The following is a 22,274-nucleotide window of genomic DNA, read 5'->3' as shown; positions in this document are numbered from 1 at the left end:
AACCTAAAAATAGTATTTTATCCTGTTATGTTATATTTGTTTCCTGTTTAATATAATTATTGTGTCTGAATATATTGTATGCATTTGTGTTATTTCTTGGAAGTCTCCAACTATCTGGCAAGTAAGTGGGGATTACCCTATGGTTAGAATTTTCCTCCCAAGCTGCCCTGGTGACCATGCCAGGAAGGAGCGAGGGGGGTGGAGGCACCGCCAAATAAATTCATAGGAAAAAATAAAGAAGATACACCCTGCTGAGTGGGTGGCAGGATCCAGAAGAACCCAGACCTGTCCATCAAAACCTGTAAGCAGGTTGGCATTAAAGAAGGTAACCGGGTGGAGAGGGGGCGCTACATTTGTAAATACATTTTATACAATCAGAATTAGAAAAGCTATTTACTGTATAGTTACTGTCCAGTGACTCAGATTACATTTCTGACAAACATGCTTTTTGTGTGCGGTGTTGTTGTAGCCATATTGATCCCAGGATAGTAGAGACACAAGGTGGGTGAGGTAATATCTTTTATTGGACCAAATTTTGTGGCGAGAGAGACAAGCTTTCCAGCTACACAGAGCTCCTCTCCAGGCCTGGGAAAGGTACTCAAGTGTGTCACAGCTAAATACAAGATTGAACAGATAGTTTAGCGTAAATAGTTAGCATTTCTGAATTAAACTCTTCTGTGTCTACATTAGCTTCCCAGAATAACGTGTAGAACATCTGTTGGTATAGCAGCTATTGGCCTCTGAAAAGCTGCTATAAAACTCCACTGGATTTTACTCCTTCGATACTGTGGTTCTGGGGACCAACTTCAGAATGATAGGTTCCACTGGAGTTATGAATCCTCTTGAACTCAGTTTGAGAGGTATCTGCAGTAATTAGAGAAGATCATTTAGATCCCACTCAATAATTAAGACAGATAAAAAGGGAACATAGGACAGAGGCATTTTGTCCTTGGGAACAGGACTGTTTCTGGCCTACTCAGGAACACAAACCCTTGTATGTCTGGGTCCTCGGTTTTCCCTGTTTGAAGTTTACAAGATTTGTGCGAAACGTGGATGTTTCAATTCACAGTGGCTTCATGCAAATCTCCTGGGGTTTGCAGCCCTCCCTCTACCACTGGTTTAGTTGACTTGTAGGTTTAAACTAAGCCAAAATCTCTGAATGAAACTCATATTGAATAGGTTTGCCTGATTTTTGGGTAGAGGTGGGCCTGGACCAAACCACATATCCAAATGGCTTATTTTGCAAGTCACAGTATTCCATTAACATTTTGGCTAGGATTTGGTGAAGGTAAAATTGAAACTATCAGCATATATATTACTGCCTTTAGGTAGAATGGTCTCTTTCTGTGTAGTCCTAGTGCAAGGAAGTGAGTTGAGTCCTGATGAAACTAAATGAACCAATAACAAACATTCACTTGCCTATTATCTCTTGGACAATATAACAAATTGTCCAAGAGATAATACTTTTGGATGATTATATGGGCACCTACTGAAATGTTATTTGTGGAGATTGATTATTTATGATCATTCTTACAGTCCCTTGCTCCCTTTGTCTCCATGACTCACAACTAAGTATTTCTTCATGATGTTCAGGGAAGGAGATAAATGTGCATTTCTGAATAGCAAGGTTCCTAGTTCCAGGGAATGACAGATTCTCGATGAAATCCTTTCTCTAATATGTCTGTGTCACAGTATGTCTGCGTTATAGTACTCCTGGTTATGGTTTGTGAAGGCCTTTGGCTTTCAGATATGTAGTGTTCATCTCTACAAGAGCTTGTTTCCTGCTAAAAATGTTTAAAGATTGTGATCTTAATATTTGTCAAAGCACGTTATAACTTTGCATTGGAAGTCTGGCAATATTTTGACTCGAGCCATTGTTTTCTTAGGAAAATGTTATGTAGGCAACTAAGCAAAAGCAAAAGGGGTTTGGACTTCAAAGGGGCCACTTTACTAAATAGATGAAGGATGAGCCATGATTTGCAGAAACCTCACCTTAAGCTGCTTAGGGACTTACACTATCAATGAGTCCTTGTTTTGTTGTTCGACTGGATATGAGTCAAGTCATTTCATTTCTGTATGGACCACTATGCTGATATCAACTAATGTACTTGAAGGTTTCCACTAAAACTGATTAATCCTTCTCACTCTCCTCTGCCCTCTAATTTCTCTCTCCTAGACAGTCTCTTTTCCCTTTCAGAATATTCCATTGTAAATTTCAGACTACTTCACATTATGCGCATTGAATATGGTGTATAGTCTGCCATGTATTATACCTGTACACTTTACATCTTGTGTTGCATATTTCTCTTGCACTATATTCCACTGTTCTAGCCAAATAAATTGAGGCAGTTTTATATTAACTGTTTTTGTAAATAACTGCATATAAATCTGGATTTCTCACCGGAGTTTCTTTGCAGGGTCTGAAGGTGAAATTCTGCAGCAGACTGGCGATAGCAACTTTCATGGAGAGGACAGCAAACCTCATTCCAATGCAGTTTCTGGGTCCAGCTCCAAAGGGCAGGTATATATAAGGATCCATCATCTCTTTGTTCTCTTTACTGAACCTGGTTCCAGATACAAGCACATGAGCGTTTATACAGGAACTGAGACGCAAATTCTTGCCTGCTGTAACTCCATTGACTTCAGCAGAGCTACCCCAGGGATGACTTCACCTGAAATGTCTTTTTTTATAGACAACATGCTTGGTTTTGGGGTACAGAAACATGATCTGATTTTAGAAATAACTTGTATTTGCCACATGAATGGTCTAACAGTTACCCAGCCCCTTGCCATATGGGGGAATTTCAGTTCAAGATCAAAGTTCTATCCTTTCTCCCCAGGACTTCATGGGAACTTCATGAAAGTAAAGTCAGCTTCACAGCACCAGGGACCTTGCTGGCCTCTACAGAGGATGTCCTGAAGAATGGCTGAACTGCCCTGTTTCAGGCAGGAATGAATCTTGGGGATGAGTTTGGGTGGGGAAGAGAGTGTGTCAAATGGTGTCATAAATATAAAGGGAAGGGTAACAACTTTTATGTATGCAGTAACATCAAATCCCTCCTGGCCACAGGTACAAAATCACTTACCTGTAAGGGGTTAATCAGTTCCATTAACCTAGTTGGCACCTGATCAGAAGGACCAATGGGAAAGAAGATACTTTCAAATCAGGGGTTGGGGGGGGGGAAGGTTTTGTTTGTGCTCTCTGTGTGTTCCCTCTTGAGACAAAGACAGAGACTAAGTAGGTAATCCAGCTCCTACTGAAATTATGCATTTAAAATTACAGAAATTGTAAGTAATAGCAAGGAAATGTGTTAGATGATCTTTTGTTTTAGCTTGTGAATTTTCCCTATGCTCCCTATGCTAAGAGGGAGGTTTATTCCTCTTTTGTAACTTTAAAGTTAAGCCTAGAGGGGAATCCTCTGTGTTTTAAGTCTTTTTATTACCCTGTAAAATTACCTTCCATCCTGATTTTACAGAGGTGCTGCTTTTACTTTTTTTATAATAAAGTTCTTCTTCTAAGAACCTGATTGGGTTTTAGTGTCCTAAAAACCAAAGGGTCTGGTCTGTGCTCACCTTGTTAACCTATTTGGTTGGTATATTATTCTCAAGCCTCCCCAGGTAAGGGGATGAAGGGGTTTGGGGGAGGGATATTTTGGGGGGGGGAGGGGTTGGGCTCCAAGTGACCCCTCCCTGAATGCTTCTTTAAATCACTTGGTGGTGGCGGTGATACCGTCCAAGGACAAGGAAAGGAATTTGTGCCTTGGGGAAGTTTTTAACCTAAACTGGTGAAATATAAGCTTAGGCGGTCTTTCATGCAGGTCCCCACATCTGTACCCCAGAGTTCAGAGTGGGGAGGGAACCCTGACACATGGAAAAAGTTGGTAAAGTTTCATGAAAGCCCAGGGGCTAGCTGTAAGAACTTGCAGGGCTAAAACCTGGGACTGTGGTTTCCTGATGCCTCCACAGGAGGTTGGGCTCCTGTTGGAGGGCCCTGTAAGGCTGAGCCCAGCAGGAAGTACTGCCCAGAAGATCCTGAGTGGCAGCTCCTTGAAGTCCACTGATTGGCTGGCACTGGTACTTAACCCAGGCAGCCATGACTGGGTGTTGTCTGAGCAACAGTGCAGACTGCCTTTCTGTCTTGCTTCAAACCCTGTGTGCGAGAGATCTCAGACTCTGGCTTTTGACCTTGCTTGACTCTTGGTTTATCCTCTGGCCTGTCTTGGACTCTGACCCTCACATGGGTGTTGTGAGATTTAACTGAATAATTTTTGTAAAGTTTTTTTTTTTAAATCCTCTGGTGGAAAATGCTATAGGGGTGTGAAGTATAATTGATGTACTGATAGGGAGTTTACACTGCTGGTCTCTACCAGATGAAATGTCAGACCTACTCAAGTGTGTGCAATCATGACACCCTCTCACTGGCTAATGGAAGATGTAATGCCTTCTTAATCTGAAATGATAAAAGCCAGTGGGTTTTTTTTGGACAAGAAGATCCTGACTTTTGGGCACACTTTTGATTATATCTATTTGGCCTTAGAAACTTGACAAGGTACGTTGAAGCGTCCAGTGGTGTCAGAAATGAATTTCAACCTCAGGCAGGACAGGAAAGTGAACAGCCAAAACAAAGAAACTGAGCTGACAATCTGCTCCCATAGGATGCAAGTTTTCCTGTGGAGGTTCAGTTGATAGTCCTTAAAACATCTGAGTGCTTGTGATTACCAGTTATGTTCACCTTCTAGCTGTTAATGAGGTTGTCCTATCACATTGCATGGCAGCAGTACCACCTCATCATGGCATGGTCTGTCATTGGTCAGGTTACTGTAAAGTGTAAGTGCAGGGCCATAGATGTCCGTCAGCTGGACCAGGCCAAATGTTTCTCTATATCTTCTATATGTGACTGTTATAAAGAGGGGTGGCACCTTGGAGATGTGAGCATTGAGTTCATAAATGAAAGACCAGTAAAACTCAGACACAGTTGCTCATATTGGGCGTATAATCTTGCTCCTGTTGAAGTTGATGGGGATTTTGCAATTGGCAGGAGCAAGTATTTTGATATTCTCTGAAGACTCTCTGCCTGTCTCATTACAGTTATGAAGGTTAAACGTGACAAGGAATTTCTTTGCAAGAGACTGATATTTAAAGATGTCGGTACTGTATATTACTTCTTCCCTATAAATATAGGTTCTGTACCTTTCCGGTCTGAACTCCTCTGGTTCTGGCCAGTATTCTGGGATACGATGCAGAAGGTAGGGTGGGATCATAACCACAGTGCCTTTGGGAATGCTCACTCCATTTATCTCTACGTCTTTCTTGCAGACCCTTTCAATTCGCCCTCCGAGAGGAAAGAGCCTGAGGGTTTCACTCACTGTCATGTCGACATACTCCAGCTGCATCAGGGCATCATAAGTGAGAGGCGCCTTTAGTGGAAAGCAAAAATGTTTGTCAGGCATGGGGGAGTTTACACAGCTAGTTTTAATCTGATCAGTGTTAAATTGGGGAGGACGGCATGGTTTTATCTCTTGTCACAGGACGTGTCCTACGTATACTGGGGGTAAAGCTAGGAGTTAGCTTACATTGAGGACAGGAAAATCAAGGTGAACAGGAATCGGTGCCCATTTTGCTTATACTGAAAGCTTAGATGGAAAGGGACCCCCCCTTAAACACACAAGCTGTATGAAAACAAGGCTTGTAGTTAAAATCGGCAGTTCTGAGCCTCTTGCTGTGGCCAAAATATTGGTGAAAAGTGGCTTCAGTGGAGAGAGACTGGTACAGGAGCCCAATGTAAGAGATTATAAACGCAAGTTGGTACCTGTGAAAATGTGATGAGTTACCTTATTGCCCTGTCACTGCTCCATATCTCTCAGCCAATCCCCCCTCAATACTGTGCATGTGCTTTCTCTTCTTACAATTGCCCCTTCCCTCCTCCTTTGCCTCTGCCCTATAAATGCCTTATTGTTGAATAGCAGGATTAAGAAAACAGAGGTAAATTGTCCCTTTTAATATGCATTGTTGAATGGTGGGATTTTGATGAGAGCTAAATGAATGAAGTTGGTGGAAGGGGGAGACATAAAGACAAAAAGAGAAGACTTATATGTGGGTTGGTGAAGATTTCTTATATTGTCTTCTCACTGTGTCCCTCTGAGCTCCCAAAGCAGTGGTGAATCAACACTTAGACTATTGGGGGAGGGATATCTCAGTGGTTTGAGCATTGGCCTGCTAAACCCAGGGTTGTGAGTTCAATCCTTGAGGGGGCCACTTAGGGATCTGGGGCAAAATCAGCACTTGGTCCTGCCTAGTGAAGGCAGGGGGCTGGACTCAATGACCTTTCAAGGTCCCTTCCAGTTCTAGGAGATAGGATATCTCCATTAATTATTATTATTTTTAATACAACCATTTAATTTCTTTAAAGAACAGTGTTGCTGACTTTGAACTAGAGAAGAGGGATTTCCCATAAAGAGACGCTACATATCACTGAGCATCCAATATTCTTACCTGGTTGGGAAGAACAGAGTCAATCTCCTCCTGCAGCTTCTGCTGTACATCGGGGTGAGTAGCTAGACTGTAAACTATGTAGCCAAGAATGGAGCTGGTGGTCTCATAGCCAGCAAAAATAAAGATAATTGCTTGTGCCAGAATCTCAGTATCAGTCAGGACTGTGAAAGGAGATTAAAAACAGGCAGAAAAGGTGAAGTCCAAATGCACAGTATGTAGACTGTGCTGTTTGTGGCACAATACATATTGTATTTTATATACATACACCCAGATGAGGAAGGTTTCTCTTATTGTCCCATGTGCAGGAGCACAGGGTTGAGGTAGGTGAATTAGATGCTAATAATTGATTTGAGTCCCTGGTATTGAGAGTTGGCTTATTCAGAAAACACCAGTCAAAACAAGAAAGTCAAGTTTGCTGTTCCTCTGCAGGTATCATAATTATAGTTTGCTATAATAAAAAAAATCACGTAACCTATATAATCCTGCCACAATCCCTATGAAAGGTTCTCCTGATTAACGCAGCAGGGCCTAAAGAAATTACTAAATGTAAATTACGGGTGTATGCATCACCCTGTGGCCAGGTGAACCTGTTCGGCAGGGAGTCTGATGTAAGGTCAGTGAGCTCACTATAGCCCTAAACCTGGAACATGAGGCAGAGACCTTGGTCTGGAGTTGGTGTAATCATCTCATCCTTGTAGCCTGTAGAGCAGGGAAAAGACTACTGAAGGGGTTAAAATGAGAATGTCTGTGTTTGGATCTCAAGCTCATCCCTCACCCCAAGACTTGAGTTCTACAGGGAGAGTAAATTCAGTCCCTGTGTCCCTCTGAAATGACCCTGTTAGCTAATGAATGGTCAATTGCTGGGCTCCAGGGCCAGCTGTGTTTTGTCCCCTTTAGGCAGAGAAGGGGTGTCAGATGTGGGGCTTTTTGAGGATGATGTGAGAAAAGAAAAAAGGGGGAAAATCTCTCAGAGCACCTGCCTCCATCCACCCCTGAAAAGAACTGAGAATATTTGCTCATAGTGATAAGAAATACATTGCTGACAAATATTTGGGGAAGTGAGGAGGGAAAAGTTTGTCCCTGGGTATATTGGTACATACTACCCCAGTATCTTTCATTGAACAGCCCTAACTAATATGCTATAGAAGATGCTATGGAATGCATTTTTTTTTTAAACTGCAGGAAAGGAGATAAGTTACCTATTTTATATAACACTGTTGTGCAAATGTGCACATGAATGAGTATAAATCTTCTCCCCAGCTGAACAGGATGAACAATCCTATTCCTCTCAATCCAGGATCCTCCAAAGGCACTCAGTTATAAATAACTTCATGGTTTTTACCTTTATTTGGGTGATTCAACCCATTGCTCTCGTGACTGGTGTTTAAATTCTGGGAGTCAATCATCAGCTGCAGGAAATCCACTCGGTTCTGGGGAGAGAAGTAACATTTAGAAGACAGCTGACGGCAAAGACAGCAGACTTGGACTCTCATTCTCACAAGAAGCACTGAGTAGAGCCTGGAACTACAGAGCTAAACCTCTTGAGTCCAGATTACTTGGCACCCTTATACGACTTTACAATTTCGGGGGAAATAATAGAGTAAGTGTATTTCAGAACCCTCTACAATAGGGTTTAATATTCTCCCTGGCCCTGGATTGAGGAAGTCCTGCAGGGTAATAAGAGTGACTCTGTCCTCTTATCTTTGGTGTGAAGACCACGTCTTTTATGGGGACCATGTTGCTGAATATTGAGTATTTGTAGTCATTACTATATCTACTGCTTACTCAGCAGTATCTCTCCCTCTCTCTGCTCCAGCGTCTCTAGTCCACTCTATGGGTGATCACATCTTCTGCCAATTTGCTGTCAAATCAAAAGCATTGCAAGCCCAAACTGCAGTTGCTTTTACCCTGATGTAGCCCGAGATCACTGCTGCATTCATTCTGTTCTGTGACTCTGCTGAGACTCTAGTTCAAGCAAAATTCTGGGGGTGGTGTTGTGCTGGCTTCTGGTCATTATTTGACTTTAGTTGCATTTTCAATGCTGTCACGTGAAGAATTTTTCACGTGGGCTAACTGAATGGATAATATTCTTTGGTTCCATCATTGGAGAAGTCTTCCTTACCGTGGGGGTGTCTTCCTTGCGCTTTTCCTTTATTTTGATGACTGACCGTGTGAAGAATTCCAGGGCATCATTTGGGAAAATGTTCACATTCAGCATATCAAGAAGAGGAGTAAGGAATGGAAATATAGCTAGAGCAGAGAGAAATTCATTGTGAGAGTCAGGCAACCTGGGCAAAAAAATCCATTTCCTTAAGGTATCCATGGAAAAATATAATCAGAACAATAAATCTGACAAGATTTAGACCCTTTTCTGAATGGTTCAGAATCCAGATTTTCTTATTTGGCTGTTAGGATCCAAATGACATTCTTAACTGAACCAGGCACTGCGCTAGTATAGTGATTCAAATCCAGCTCCAGATAGCAGCAACCTAGTGCCCAATTCACCCCTGGAGCAAATGGGCACTGCTCCCATTTACATAGGCAGGTGTGCTGACATGGTACAGTTTGTGTACGACCCAAAGGCAACAGGGAGTTGAGAGGGATAGTCCCTCCTCGAACGCAGTTCCTGCTTGAGCTCTGCCTGGGGCAATGCAGTTTCACTCTACCTCTTACTAAGGTTCCTGCCGCACTGCTACCATTTAGCCCGGTGTATGAATACCTGCCCCAAGAACATTCCAGTCGGATTAACTCTCCTGTGGGCCAGGGCTATTAGATTTTTATGGGGCCCTGTGTACAAGTCTTTTTCCTAATTTAAAACAAAATGATCACAATTATGGCATCGAGGCTATTAACACTATACTAAACTTGCCTTTTAATTGATATAAAGCTGTTCTGTGGTTACATTTCAGTCTTAAAACATGTAGAATATAGTTAAATTAATTCAAAATAGCCTCCTTCTTACCTTAGAACAGCTGTCATATTAGTTTCTTTCCAGGAGGGAGTTTGGGTGCAGAAGGGGGTTCCAGGCTGGGGCAGAGAGTTGGGGTGCAGGCTCTGGGAGGGACTTTGGGGTAGGGGTTGGGGTGCAGGAGGGGTGTGAGCTGCAGGTTCTGGCCAGGAGGCGCTTACCACAGGTGGCTCCCGGCCAGAGGCACAGCAGGACTGCCTGCATGCCATGGCCCCACGCAGCTCCTGGAAGAGGCGGCTGCTGGCCCATCTGTGTGTGCCCCTGGGGGGAAGGGAACAGTGTTCCTGGCCAATGGGAGCTGCGGGGATGGTGCTGGGGGAAGGGGTAGTGTGCAGAGCTGCCTCTCCCTTCCGGGAGCGGCGTGGGGCCACAGCATGCAGGCAACCTGCCTGAGCCCTGCTGCACCAGGGCCCCTCTTAGCCTCTGGCCCTGGGCTGCAGCCCCTAATTCAGCCCTGCTTTCAAGCCATGTGTGTCTGGTGTCTTTTTGCCGTTGAGACTGGGGTTGATTACACTGTGGGAGTGCAGGACATTCCTCCAGCTAGCACTAGCAATGTTCCACAGAAATAGCTTCCCACCCCAAGAAATCGTTGGAAAAAACGAACTAATAACAAAGCATGGCGTACTCAGGATGAAAATATTGTTGCCCTTTTTTGTCCTGAGCAGCTAGTCAAGATTTGGGGCTGGAAGTAGAAACGTGATAATCAGGCATTTGTTTGACGCAGTTTTGTTTGTTTACAAAGTCCTTTCTCTCTGAATGCAGAAGGAACCAAGAACAAAAGGAGCAGTTTCTTAGCTAACAGCCCCCAAGCCTCTGTGGCCAACATCAGACCCAAAAGCGCACTCTAGCTTTTTCCAGGACCAAATTTGTGCTTACAGGCCCCTGCTTGGCTTTTTCTTGGCTCTTTTCCTCTTCCTCTCTCTGTTCTTGACTGTGACCTCAGTATGTACTGTGACCTCTGTGTGTACTCCCTTACCTGCTGGTCACACACCCAGCTGAACCCATTGTCCCTGCGGTGCTAGTTTCTGGGCACACCGTATTAGGCTTTGGTTTAGGTGTGGCCCCTTAAATGTCTCTTACAATTATCTTAAAGGGAGGACACACTCACACTTCAGCTTGAATGAGGCTTTACCTCAGCCCATAACAAGGTTTCACCCAGCTCATAACTATATTCTGAAAGCTTTTGAAGTTTGTTTCAGACTGGCTTGAACGTTCTCAAACCCTTTATTGTCCCATACCCTAGGAACCAGCTCCAAATCTCCACTACACTGTTGTGACCCTTCCAACCTGCTATACAATAGAATTGACAAATTTTGGTCTTATGTGTCAACACAACTCCACTGACTACAGAAAATCTTGTCTCTTCTAGAGATTACCATAGCCATTGGGCATAGCATGGGTATAAATGAGTATAATTTGACATAGATAAAACCATCCTAGTGTAATCATAGGACTGGAAGGGACTGAGGAGGTCATCTAGTCCAGTCTCCTGTACTTATGGCAGGACTAAGCAATCAAGGTGGAGAGTTTAGTTTCCCTAGACATTAGCTAAGTTATGGAATGGAGCAGTATGTACTGTTGTTGCTCCACTCATCCTTACTGAACGTCAGGATCACAAACTTGGCTAAAGTTTTCAATGAGCAGGAGCCAACTTACATATCAAAACAAAGAGCGGGGAAAAGACGTCAAACTTCACTAGTTTCTTAGCCTCCTTCACAAATGGGTCTTGGGGGTTGTTCATGGAGTCAATATTCACACCAAACGAAGTGCTAGTGATAACATCCATGCTGTAGGCACCAAACACACTGAGAAAAGATGGAAAATAGAATACGGATTATGGACTTAACGTTTGAAACAGGTGATTATAACCTTTCACTTGCTTCCCATATGATACCTCCTTAAAGAAAACAAAACCCTCAGGAGGAATCCTCTTTCCTTCTTCTGAAAACAAAGAAAGATACGCAATACTGGTATTGCATCAGTCAGGAAACGGACAAATTTCCATAAACCCTCATTCAGAACTTGCATAGGCTAGAATCTCGTAATCTCCCTCGGGGTATTACACAGTTATTAGCTCATGTGTAGGTATTCTGGTGGAGTCAGACCTGCTCAAGTGTTGTGATGATCTTGTCAGCTAATGGCTGTAGCCCTTTAAGCCATAATAGTAAAACAGTGGAGTCTCTGTTTGCTCCAGTAGTAAAATCTGTGGTATTGGAACCAAGTATGCTAAATTCTGTCTCCCATGCTGCATGTATGGTGACAATGACTTTATTACCATTAGTTTCATTTATTATTTACACTCCGGTGGGCATAGGTGCACCCCGGACAGACACCATCCCTGCCTCGAAGAGCTCAAAATCTAAAAATCATACCATATCAACAGCTGTTGTCTGACAAGTCCCAGTCTTGCAGGACAGATTTACTCACTCTTTAACAGCTATGGGTTCATCCTTTTCCACTTGCTTCTGAACATTTCTCACCAAAACCTTCCCATAATGCATCATGATGGGAAACATCTGAAATATAAATCAGCACCCATAAATAAAAATGTCCTATTTATAGATAATTAATATAGTAACTTTTCCTCTGGTTTAAAACATGGTTTCTAATAGCCTAGGGGAGAATCATAAACATTCACAAACATCATCTCTTTCAGCTTTCTGGCATTTTCATTTTAATCCTTTTCCTCTTTACATTAGGAGGCGCAAAGGAAACAAGCTGATTTAGTAATCTGATTCTGACAGAAGAGACCAGACCATTGTGACTATCTTTGCCTCAGTGCTGTCTGCACTGACCCAATGGTTTAGTTTGTGACTGCTCTTCTGGGTTTTACCTCCTTTAGCTTCCCACTGGTGAAGGTTGGAGAGAGTACAGTGCGAATCCTCTTCCACTGCTCATCCTCAGCGATGGAGACAGCCGACTTCAGCACTCCTGTTGGACCAAATCCCTGGGGGGAAAAGGCAAAGCACAGAAAGGGTCATATTTAGCTCTCACTGATTGTTTCAACTGAGTGGAATTTGTTCTGAGTGTTTTGTTCAGTAAACTACCCTCACAGGTTCAGCCACTTTTGAAGTGCAGTCAAACAGGTTTCTTTGACAACCAAAGTACCCTATTCCAACTGAACTTTTCCTCCCTCTTTCTTTAGTGCAGGAGTGGAGTGACACGCAGTGGGAAATGAGCTTAATCCTAGATGTACATTCATTCTCCTATACTAAGAGACTCTAATGCATACCAATACTGTGTGTTTCTAACAGTAATTGAGATTGTTTTCGTTTAAGACTTTATTATGTCTTAATGAAGAAGGTTAAAGATTGGAAACCTACCCGTCGGTTGGTAAAGGTGGTGTAGCACTCTTTCACCAGCACAGTTTTAATGAGTGTAGAATCCAGGATGGCCAGAACAGGCTGTCTGCCATCGTAAAGCCTATGGAAAAAATAACACATTGCAAAACCCACCACTGTCAATGGAAAATAATGAATTCAATGGAAGTGCCTTAATCAAGTTCTCTATGATGGCCACAAGATCTAGTCTTCATGAGCTTTTTATAGTAAAGTCCATGACTGGATATGAAAAATAGGAATATTTTTGTTCTGTAATCTTTCATTTATAGTCATCAAGGTGCTACTGGTAACAATAGGTAAAGGATTTGCAGACAGAAGTGTGGTTTTTAAGTTGATGATGCTCATTTAATTTCATCCCATTCCTCCTACTTATGTCTTTTTCAAATCCTCTAAATACCACCACTGCCTCCTTGATGTTTACATCCTTCAGATACATGTAGATCGTTCCCTACAAGTCCTCATTTTGCCAAGCAATACATACTCAGTTCCTTAATCTCTCTTCATAAATCAATCCCTTCATTCCCACTGGAGCTAGAATAGAAGGTGTACTGAAAACATCTTTCCAAAACCAGACAAAGGACACAAGTTTTTCTGTGACACAAGCACCTTGTCCTGTGTCATTAGGGAGCATTTCTACAATATAGAAATAGAATAGACATGGAAAAATTTTTACAAAAAAGAATGTACAGCAGGCTGTCACCTTGACTCATAACACAGTGTGAAAATTAAGAGATTTCTTCAAGTTTCTTTGCAAAATTTTAAAGAAAAGATCCAGGTGTAAAGGGGACTGAGCACCTACGACATCCACTGCAATCCATGGCAGTTTGATGATTCACAGCACCTTAGTTGTTAACTCTTGACATTTTAGGCATTTGTGTTAAGTTTCTGATTGTGTACTTATTTCTGGCATCAAACTCATGAATTTTGCCCTTCTTCAGAATGCCCACCCTTTCCCACTACTTTCAAAGTGTTTGAAGCCTGATGGTGTCCTTAGTGAAGATGGCTTCCATTTCCCTACTTTGCGTGTAGAAGTGAGGCCACGTCTAGTAAAGATGTTTGCTCCCTCACATTGTTTCCAATGGGCTACCCTCAAGAAACATGGCTGTCCTTGGGCTCTGTATTGGGAATTGTAAGGAGACGATGGGAGGGAGAGAAGGCAGGAAGATGGCTGGTGCAAGGATATTTGGACTGCTGTAGGGAGAATGAGGTGGGAAGCAGAGTCATGTGGGTTGTAGAAGGAGACTAGGGCAGAGGAGGCTGTAGGGAGGATGAGAGAGCTCAGAGAAATAGGAGTGGCAGAGTGGAAGACCCACTGCCTATCGTGCTGACTGGTATTGTCTCATTGTTTCCTTGTCCTGTTGTCTTTTGTCTTATTCTTGGATTATAAACTCTGCGGCAAAGACTGTCTTCTTGTTCTGTGTTTGTACAGCTCCTACCACAATGGGGTCCTGGGCCATGACTGGGGATCCTATGTGCTACAATAATACATAATAACAATTAATGGGTAGGAAAGTTTGTGGGGGAAAAGGAGAGAAAATTGGGGGGGGAGGGATGGAGGGGGCATTTAAAGGTATTTTCCCTAGACTCTGAAACTTTTTCAGAGTTGTTACAGTGAATAAATATATACATTGCTGAAAACAGCAAGGTGTGTTCCAGGTGTAGAGCCTGAGTTATAATCATAGTGAGAAAAGGTGATGTGAACATCCAATGCAGAATAAGAGTGTTGGTAATGCAGATGTATTACCCTTCATCAGGTCAGGGTCAGGACAGATGTGACAAGGCAGACTCTATAGCACCCATCAGCTACAGTATTATGGCTGTTTCTCAGTGGAGTATCTGGGGTATATATACTCCTGTCACAGGTTTTAAACAAGAGAATAGAACACCTGAGTTATAAACCCTGCTGGATCCTGTTCCTATTAAAGGCAGTGGGAATTTTGTTATTGTCATCACTGAAAGCAGGATCTAGTCATTTGGATCCAAATTTGAACACCTTTCATCTGACAATCCAGGTTAAACTCTATATGGGCTAGTCTACACTACCCGCCTGGATCGGCAGGTAGAAATCGATCTCTCGGGGATCGATTTATTGCGTCTCATCTAGACGGATAAATCGATCCCCGAATTGATGCGCGTACTCCCACCTTGTCAGGAGGAGTAAGTGCTGTCAACGGGGGAGCCATGGCGGTCGATTTGCCGCCATCCTCACAGCAGGGTAAGTCAAATAGGATAAGTCGAATTCAGCTATGCTATTCGCATAGCTGAATTTGCGTATTTTAAATTGATTTCCCCCCCCCCCCACAATGTAGACCTAGCCTATAACATGAGGTTAAGCTCGCCTCTTCTGGTGGTTTTTTTTTCACCATCTGATTTATTTTTTGGGTGAACTTTAAAGACCCTGAGCTGATAAATACTGTCTAGTACAAATACTCACCCCCAGATTTTCCCATATTTCTGAAAGCAGATTTTGTCAAAGTCCACCATACCCTGCAAAAGAAATTTTAAGATGGAATTAGAAGTGGAGCAAGAGTACTCGGGCAGAAATTTCAGCAGCTACATGGCAGAAACAGCCTAGGGACTCTTGAGGATCTACATTATAAGCAAATGCTGCCCTCAGATAGACATGCACATTGACTTTGATGGTTACATCACACATGTACCTGTGCACATAGTTCATCCTGATGTTCGTTACTGTGATTTCTTTTTTAAACCACAAACATAGCTGGGTAGGCTTGATGGGTCTGCCTGTCTGCTGGGTCTGCCTGTTGCTTGGTGGGTCTACCTGTCATTCCTGGGATGGGTTGGAGGAAGGGAATATTCTACCATGTTCGGTCAGGGGCATTCAGACAATCCAATAGATGCCCAAGTAGTTTAGTAGTTAATAAATAAACAATTTCCTGTTATGCAAATAGAGTGTAATGGTCAGAAGGGACAGAATGCTGCCCTTTTAAGAAGGAGCCATGTACTTCTCCTTTGCCTGTGCCAGATAAGGAGGAAGCAGGAAACCTGCTGAGATGGGAAAGTGAAGCTAGAGCTGGCAGCTGGGCTGAGAAGACTCCTGTATAGGCTGTTCCTGAGGCCTGTGTGACTCCCAATGACCTTGTGAGCAACAAGACCCTCCTAAGACCATCATTGGATATGTGTGCCCGTATGTCAAACCTGAACTTAAGGAGACTGTAAGTAAACGGTGTATCAAAAAAATGGTGTAAATGTAAATGTTGAGTCTGCAAGCCAGCTACATCTATGTTTGTCTTTTTTGAGTTAGCACCAAGGTCCCACCAGGTCCTTTACTTGAGCAGTACAGAATAGGTGTCATGGTCTACATTACAGAGACTCTCTGCTGTCTTGGGTCTCCACGTGCGAGCAGAGCAGCTTGTACAGGATATATCCATCAGTGCTGTGTAAATGTTTTGGTACTGTAATATGAGGGACGTGTATTTCTGGAGCCCTCAGTCACTTACGTTGCGATACGCCAAGGTGGTCCCAAAGAAAGGCAGGGGTGTTGGCCCAGGAATACCCAGTTTCTTAAATGTACCATATGGCCAGATCCCATATCTGTAAAATAATAAGAATGTGAAGGTCACAGAACAGTGACAACAGGCTGTTGGATCTCAAAGCTATCCAGGGGCAGCGGAGCTGTTGCACTATAACAGGAACGAGGCTGTGGAAAATTTGGTCCAAAAATTAGTATTTTGTAAATCTGTTTAATAAACACAGCCAGTGATAAGCTTCACTGCTGTAATGGACCATCAACGAGCGAGCCCTGAGGTAATCATCTCATAAAGGAATAATTGCTCCAGTAGAATGGGTCCTTCAAGCCATTAGCAAAATGCAAAAGAGAAGCCTCTCTGGGCTCATTGCCAGCAGAGGGAGAGGAGCCAATAAAGAGAGAGAGAACCATGGGGGGGAAAAGCTTACATATGTTTATTACAGACAAACCAAAGCCTAGACAGACATTGTCCTGAGTGGAGCTTTTATAAGGTTGCACTTTAATTTCATGTATTGTTCTCCCAGTGCTTAACCCAATGTTAGTGCAGTGGTGTGTCGGGGAGCCTAGTCTGATGGGTTTCTGTTTGGATTTTGTTGACAGCTTTGCAGATTTCTCTCCTCTGAAGCACCCTTTTTTTGGTGTAAAGCTATTCCTCCTACCTCAGGGCTCTCTGCTTCTCTATAAAGATCTGGGCTGCGGCATTTTGAAGCTTGTCTTTGGCAGTGTTGAAAGAGCTTTTCAAAATATTTGTTTCTGGATGGAGATTACCAACTTCCCATGGAAGAACTTTATCACTGAGTGAAAGTTATAGCTCTACTGTTTACCAAGGAAACCTTAGCAGAGGCTTTGTTTAGGCCGGAACAAGGAGGGGGGTTGTGGGGGTTTAAAAAGGGGGAGTATATTGAAAGGTTGACCTCTTGCTGATGCTGTATTTTATTGTGCATCATACTGACACTGGAAATTGTACAAGATGTTTATCAATATTTATAATTCATGCAAAGGATCCCAAAGCAGTTATAGACTGAGCAATAGTCACTCCACCGTCTATCCCAGATTCTGCCACAGTAAATCCTAGACTCAAACTCTGTCTGGATGCAGGAGGCGGTTGTGGTGGGAAGTGTCGACATCCTTCCATCTACTAGAGGCTCCTCCAGGCTAGTGCTGCCCCAAAAATGTATGGTGATACACAAATTTAGCACATTCCCTCAACTACCTCTACCAGCAGAATTCCATTGAAAGCCCAACTGTGATTTAATGTACAGAAAACTCAGATGGGAGGCAATAGCATCAGCATGCTTAGCCCTTCCCCCAGGTGTATAGAGATAATAATGGAGTTTACTGACCCAGCACTGAAATGCTACCAGTTCTGGAGTTTTTTCATAGAATATCAGGGTTGGAAGGGACCTCAGGAGGTCATCTAGTCCAACCCCCTGCTCAAAGCAGGACCAATCCCCAACCAATTTTTTGCCCCAGATCCCTAAATGGCCCCCTTAAGGATTGAACTTACAACCCTGGGTTTAGCAGGCTAATGCTCAAACCACTGAGCTATCCCTCCCCCCAATGGCCTAGTCACCAGCAGGGCTGCCCAGAGGGAGGGGCAAGTGGGGCAATTTGCCCCGGGCCCCACAGGGACCCCCACAAGAGTTTTTTGGGGCCCCTGGAGTGGGGTCCTTCACTCGCTCCGGGGGCCCCAGAAAACTCTTGCGGGGCCCGGGCCCCCGGAGCTTCTTCCACTCCGGGTCTTCAGCAGCAATTCGGCGGCAAAGGGTCCTTCCGCTCCGGGATCCACCGACGAAGTGCCCCGAAGACCTGCGGCGAGGGGTCCTTTCACCCCGGGACCCGCCGCCGAAGTGTCAGGTCTTCGGCAGCAATTTGGTGGCGGGAAGACCCCAGGCCCCCTGAATCCTCTGGGCGGCCCTGGTCACCAGTGGGTACAGCACAGGCCTGTGAGTTAGAAGAGACATGCTCCATTTCTGGGTCTGTCACTGACTTGCTGTGTGATATAGGGCACATCAGTTGCTTGTTTGTGCCTCTGCTTTCCATTATACAAAATTGGGATGACAGTCCTTCTCTTCCTCACACCTTGTCAGGACGGTTCATTCATTGATGTTTGTATAATGTTTTAAGATTCCCCAGACAGATGGTAACAAACTCCATGCCCAGTTGAAATCACAGGGGAATTTTAGGATAGCAGAGTAGAATTACCTAATTTGAAATGTTGCCAGAACGCTACAGACTAACAAACACACTTGTAACTGTAATGTGATCTACCCAATCTGTTCCTTTCCACCTTGAGAAAGGGGAATGGTGCTCCAATTTAATCCCTGTAGGTAAGTAGGAAGTTTTCATATGAAAACAAAAGGAAAACGCTGCATTTTGATTTGTTTGGGATCTAAGCTACCCCAAATCTCAGTGTAGGGAGTACAAAAAAATGGATAGTAGAGCTGGGTGAAAAATGTCAGCATTTGAAATTTCAACAAATTTGTCAAAATTTCAAATGTCAAGAACAAAATGATACAAGATTGTGTGAATATTTGGACCCATTTTTAGTTATCTCTACTGGCTAGTGAGTGGGCAAACCATTGCCCTTCCCTGGGTAGAATCACAACTTGTGTATTGCCCTATACTTCTAACAGCTAATAAAGATTCTCCTTCAAGTGGGCTATACTTTCAGAGCAGAAGGATTTAGCTTCTATCACTGTTGTCACAGGGAAGTTCGGAATAGCCATGGGGTGCAGCCAAATGACACCTGGGAAGTCCTAGAGACGGGTTTGTTAAAAGATCAGGGTTTGGATCAGCAAAGGATCCAAACTGAAGAGCAGAAAGTTCATGGGGGCAGGAGGAAGGGTCTGTCCTTGGCACAGCCCACCTCAATCTAAGTCATGCAAAGCTGTTCAAGAATTAGGTGGTCACCGTTTTGGAAGCCAGATATTACTGACTTGTAGGAGCTCGATAATGGCCAGTGTAGATCAGATAAATGGACTGTGCTATTGACCACATTAATCATTAGGCTCTGTGCTTAAAAACCTGCAGTCTCTAGCTCTGTGAAAATCTGTGCTGCTTTTCCTGCCTCAAGGAAGGTAGTTGGGAGGAGCAGGTTTAATAAAAAGATCCCTCAGCAACTTCTCAGAAGCAATGAACTTCCAACCGCTACAGAAGTATTTCTCCGAGAACCCCATGCATACCCCAGTCCCCTTCAAGCCATTAAAGGAAGAGCAGCATTGGCAAGTGAGAAACCTAGGACCCATTGCCACCCTCCAGATTGCCCTCCTGGGTGTTGCTGTCCTGTATTGTCTTTCTGCTACTCTTTATTGTTGAAGTGTGTTTGTGTGTGTGTATATACGGATGTACATTTTTATAGAGCTGTACATGTAAATACTTCTATTTACTGCATATTCTATCTCTACAGTAGCTTTAAGATAGTGCTTGCCTCACAGAGTTTACAATCTCTTACTATGTATTTCTACAGCATGTAGCAAAACTGGTCTGTGATCCTATTTGGTGCTACTGTAATGCAAATTATAACCTCCACCAAAACGTTAGTAGACAGCTCTGTAACTCATCTAGCAGATACAGGTATAATGAATTCCAAAGGTTGGAAGCTGAAGCTAGAAAAATTCAGACTAGAAATAAAGCACAAACTTTTAATAGTGAGGAACAACTTACCTAGGTATGTGGTGGATTCTCCAACAGTTGCTGTCTTTAAAACAGGACTGGATATCTTTCTAAGAGATCTGCTATAGCTGAAACTGAAGTTATGAGTTTGATGCAGAAATATGGGGGGAGATTCTTTGGCTTGCGTTATGCAGAAGGTCAAAGCTAGATGATCATAATGGTCCCTTCTGGCCTTAAAATACATGAATCAATACAAGTATCCCCCGCTATCACAAGGGGATTATTATTACCTTCATACTTTGTAACCAGATAATAGCAATTCACAAAAATACTCTGTTTGCAGATCTCCCTAGATTGGATTAAGGATGGCTGGACCATCCCTTTGCCAATATGTCTTTCGAAAAGGTTTGCTAGCCAGAGAGCCCTTTGAGTTCACAGGCTACAGATCCTATAGCAGTGGTTCTCAGCCAGGGGTCCAGGGCCCCCTGGCGGGCCTGCAAACCGGTTTCAGGGGGTCCGCCAAGCAGGGCCAGTGTTAGACTTGCTGGGGCCCCGGGCAGGAAGCCGAAGCCCCACCATGCGGGGCTGAAGTCTGGGGCTCTGAACCCTGCCACCTGGGGCTGAAGTCGAAGCCAGAGCAACTTAGCTTTGTGGGGGCCCCTGTGGTGTGGGGCCCTGGGCAATAGCCTTGCTTGCTACCTCCTAACACCGGCTCTGGCTTCTATATGCAGAAAAAAGTTGTTGTGGCATAGCTGGACTGTGGGGTTTTTATAACATGTTCGGGGGCCTCGGAAAGAAAAAGGTTGAGAACCCCTGTCCTACAGGACTGAAGTGCAGGCTGCATTTCAGGAGACCACTGGAATTAAGATATTGACAGTTCTCAAGATCTTGAAGAACATAGCACAAGAAGAGAAGTAATGTATAGAACTTCACTTACAGTATCAGGAGCGCGAGGAGGGTGATCAGAAGACCCCAGGTCTCAATGGAGAAATATGGAAAGAAGTTCATCTTAGCTCTGTACTCCTCTCTCTGACTAGTCTAACTCTTCTCTGCCCTTGATTAGGTCGGCACACTAGGGAAAATGAGAGAGAGTTTCACAATTTTGTCTGTTACTCGTGACGCAGTAGCCTTGTGAAAGGGGAGGGAGGAGTAAATGCCAGTGCGAGTGGAAAGTGGCAAATCCAGAAAGGTTATGTTACCTTATGATGTAAGAGCATCTGAAACTAATCTCAAGGGTTTTAAATTTCTTCAAAACAAATACTTCAATGATAAATTGTCAGCAATTCCTAACCTATGTGATAGATGTTCCTTTATTATGGTGATAATCTCATAGACTTTAAAGCCAGATCACCTAGCCCAGGGATCGGCAACCTTTGGCCTGCGGCTTGCCAGGGTAAGCACCTGGCGGCCCGGGCCGGTTTGTTTACCTGCCGCGTCCACAGGTTCAGCCAATCGCGGCTCCCACTGGCCACGGTTTACTGCTCCAGGCCAATGGGGGCTACGTAAAGTGGCACGGGCCGAGGGATGTGCTGGCCGCTGCTTCCCGTCACCCCCATTAGCCTGGAGCAGCAAACCGCAGCCAGTGGGAGCTGCAATCGGCCGAACCTGGGGACGCGGCAGGTAAACAAACTGGCCCGGCCCGCCAGGGTGCATACCCTGGCGAGCCGCGTGCCAAAGGTTGCCGATCCCTGCTCTAGCCTGTCCTCCTGCATAACACAGGTCAAAGAACCTCATCCAATAATATCTATATCAAATGCATAACTTCCGTTTGAACTACAGCATCTCTTTTTAGATTATTATAAGGTCGTTTTAAAAATTTAAGGATAATTATGTTTGTTTAGTAGCTATCCGTATCCAAAAGCCTCTGGTCTCCTTAAGGGAAATAAATATAAATACAGGTACAATTTAAAAAAATAAACCCTGTTTCCATGAAAACATTTCCAAAATCAGGAGTCAGAGCTGGCTTGAGCAGGAGTTAGGAGTAGGAGTAACCATACCATCACATCTCTGGTGGTCCCATCAGTTTTTAGTCAAAATTTAAAACTTTAATTTAAAAAAAAAAAAAAGTTGCTAGCCCTACTGAAGAAAACATATCTAATGTGAACCAATGCAGTAATGTCCTCCTGAGTCTGCAGGCAGAGAGACTGAAACAATGGGCATGATTCTCCACTCTCTTACACCAAGCTAATGCCGGTGACTTTGCTCATGATTTATACCAGTGTGACAAAGTGAACTTCCCATTCATGAATATGGGGGTGTTCACAATTTAAACATCATCACTGTTGCACTCAGTAGAATTTGGACTTGTGAGCAAGACTTGAGGAGAGCCATCCAATAAACCCTTTCCCACCCAACACAAAAGCGCCAG

General features: G+C 43.7%; 1 protein-coding gene across 1 annotated transcript; it reads right to left on the bottom strand.

Annotated features, from left to right (window-relative positions):
• Positions 1–251: 251 nt before the first annotated feature.
• Positions 252–21,002, bottom strand: LOC117883976 (cytochrome P450 3A9-like). The gene is made up of 13 exons (XM_034783955.1): positions 20,844–21,002; positions 16,263–16,356; positions 15,236–15,288; positions 12,784–12,883; positions 12,294–12,407; positions 11,888–11,976; positions 11,117–11,265; positions 8,615–8,742; positions 7,835–7,922; positions 6,493–6,653; positions 5,191–5,417; positions 2,402–2,564; positions 252–864 (listed from the first exon to the last, which is right to left on the bottom strand). The coding sequence occupies exons 1-13, from the start codon at positions 20,912–20,914 to the stop codon at positions 772–774; spliced, it is 1,530 nt and encodes a 509-aa protein (XP_034639846.1). The 5' UTR covers positions 20,915–21,002; the 3' UTR covers positions 252–771.
• Between the last annotated feature and the right edge of the window lie 1,272 nt (positions 21,003–22,274).

Source organism: Trachemys scripta, chromosome 10, assembly GCF_013100865.1.
Source record: "Trachemys scripta elegans isolate TJP31775 chromosome 10, CAS_Tse_1.0, whole genome shotgun sequence".
Taxonomy (NCBI): domain Eukaryota; kingdom Metazoa; phylum Chordata; order Testudines; family Emydidae; genus Trachemys; species Trachemys scripta.
This window is presented reverse-complemented; position numbering and strand designations above follow the sequence as displayed.

What these genes read in the sequence shown, in the direction of transcription:
- LOC117883976 (XM_034783955.1), bottom strand. Translation starts at nt 20,914, where the DNA reads ATGAACTTCTTTCCATATTTCTCCATTGAGACCTGGGGTCTTCTGATC. An exon ending in CCACCTTGGCGTATCGCAAC is followed by an intron (nt 15,289 to 16,262) that starts GTAAGTGACTGA and finishes TTTCTTTTGCAG; the next exon opens with GGTATGGTGGACTTTGACAA. An exon ending in GAGGAGTTCAGACCGGAAAG is followed by an intron (nt 2,565 to 5,190) that starts GTACAGAACCTA and finishes ATCTGGAACCAG; the next exon opens with GTTCAGTAAAGAGAACAAAG.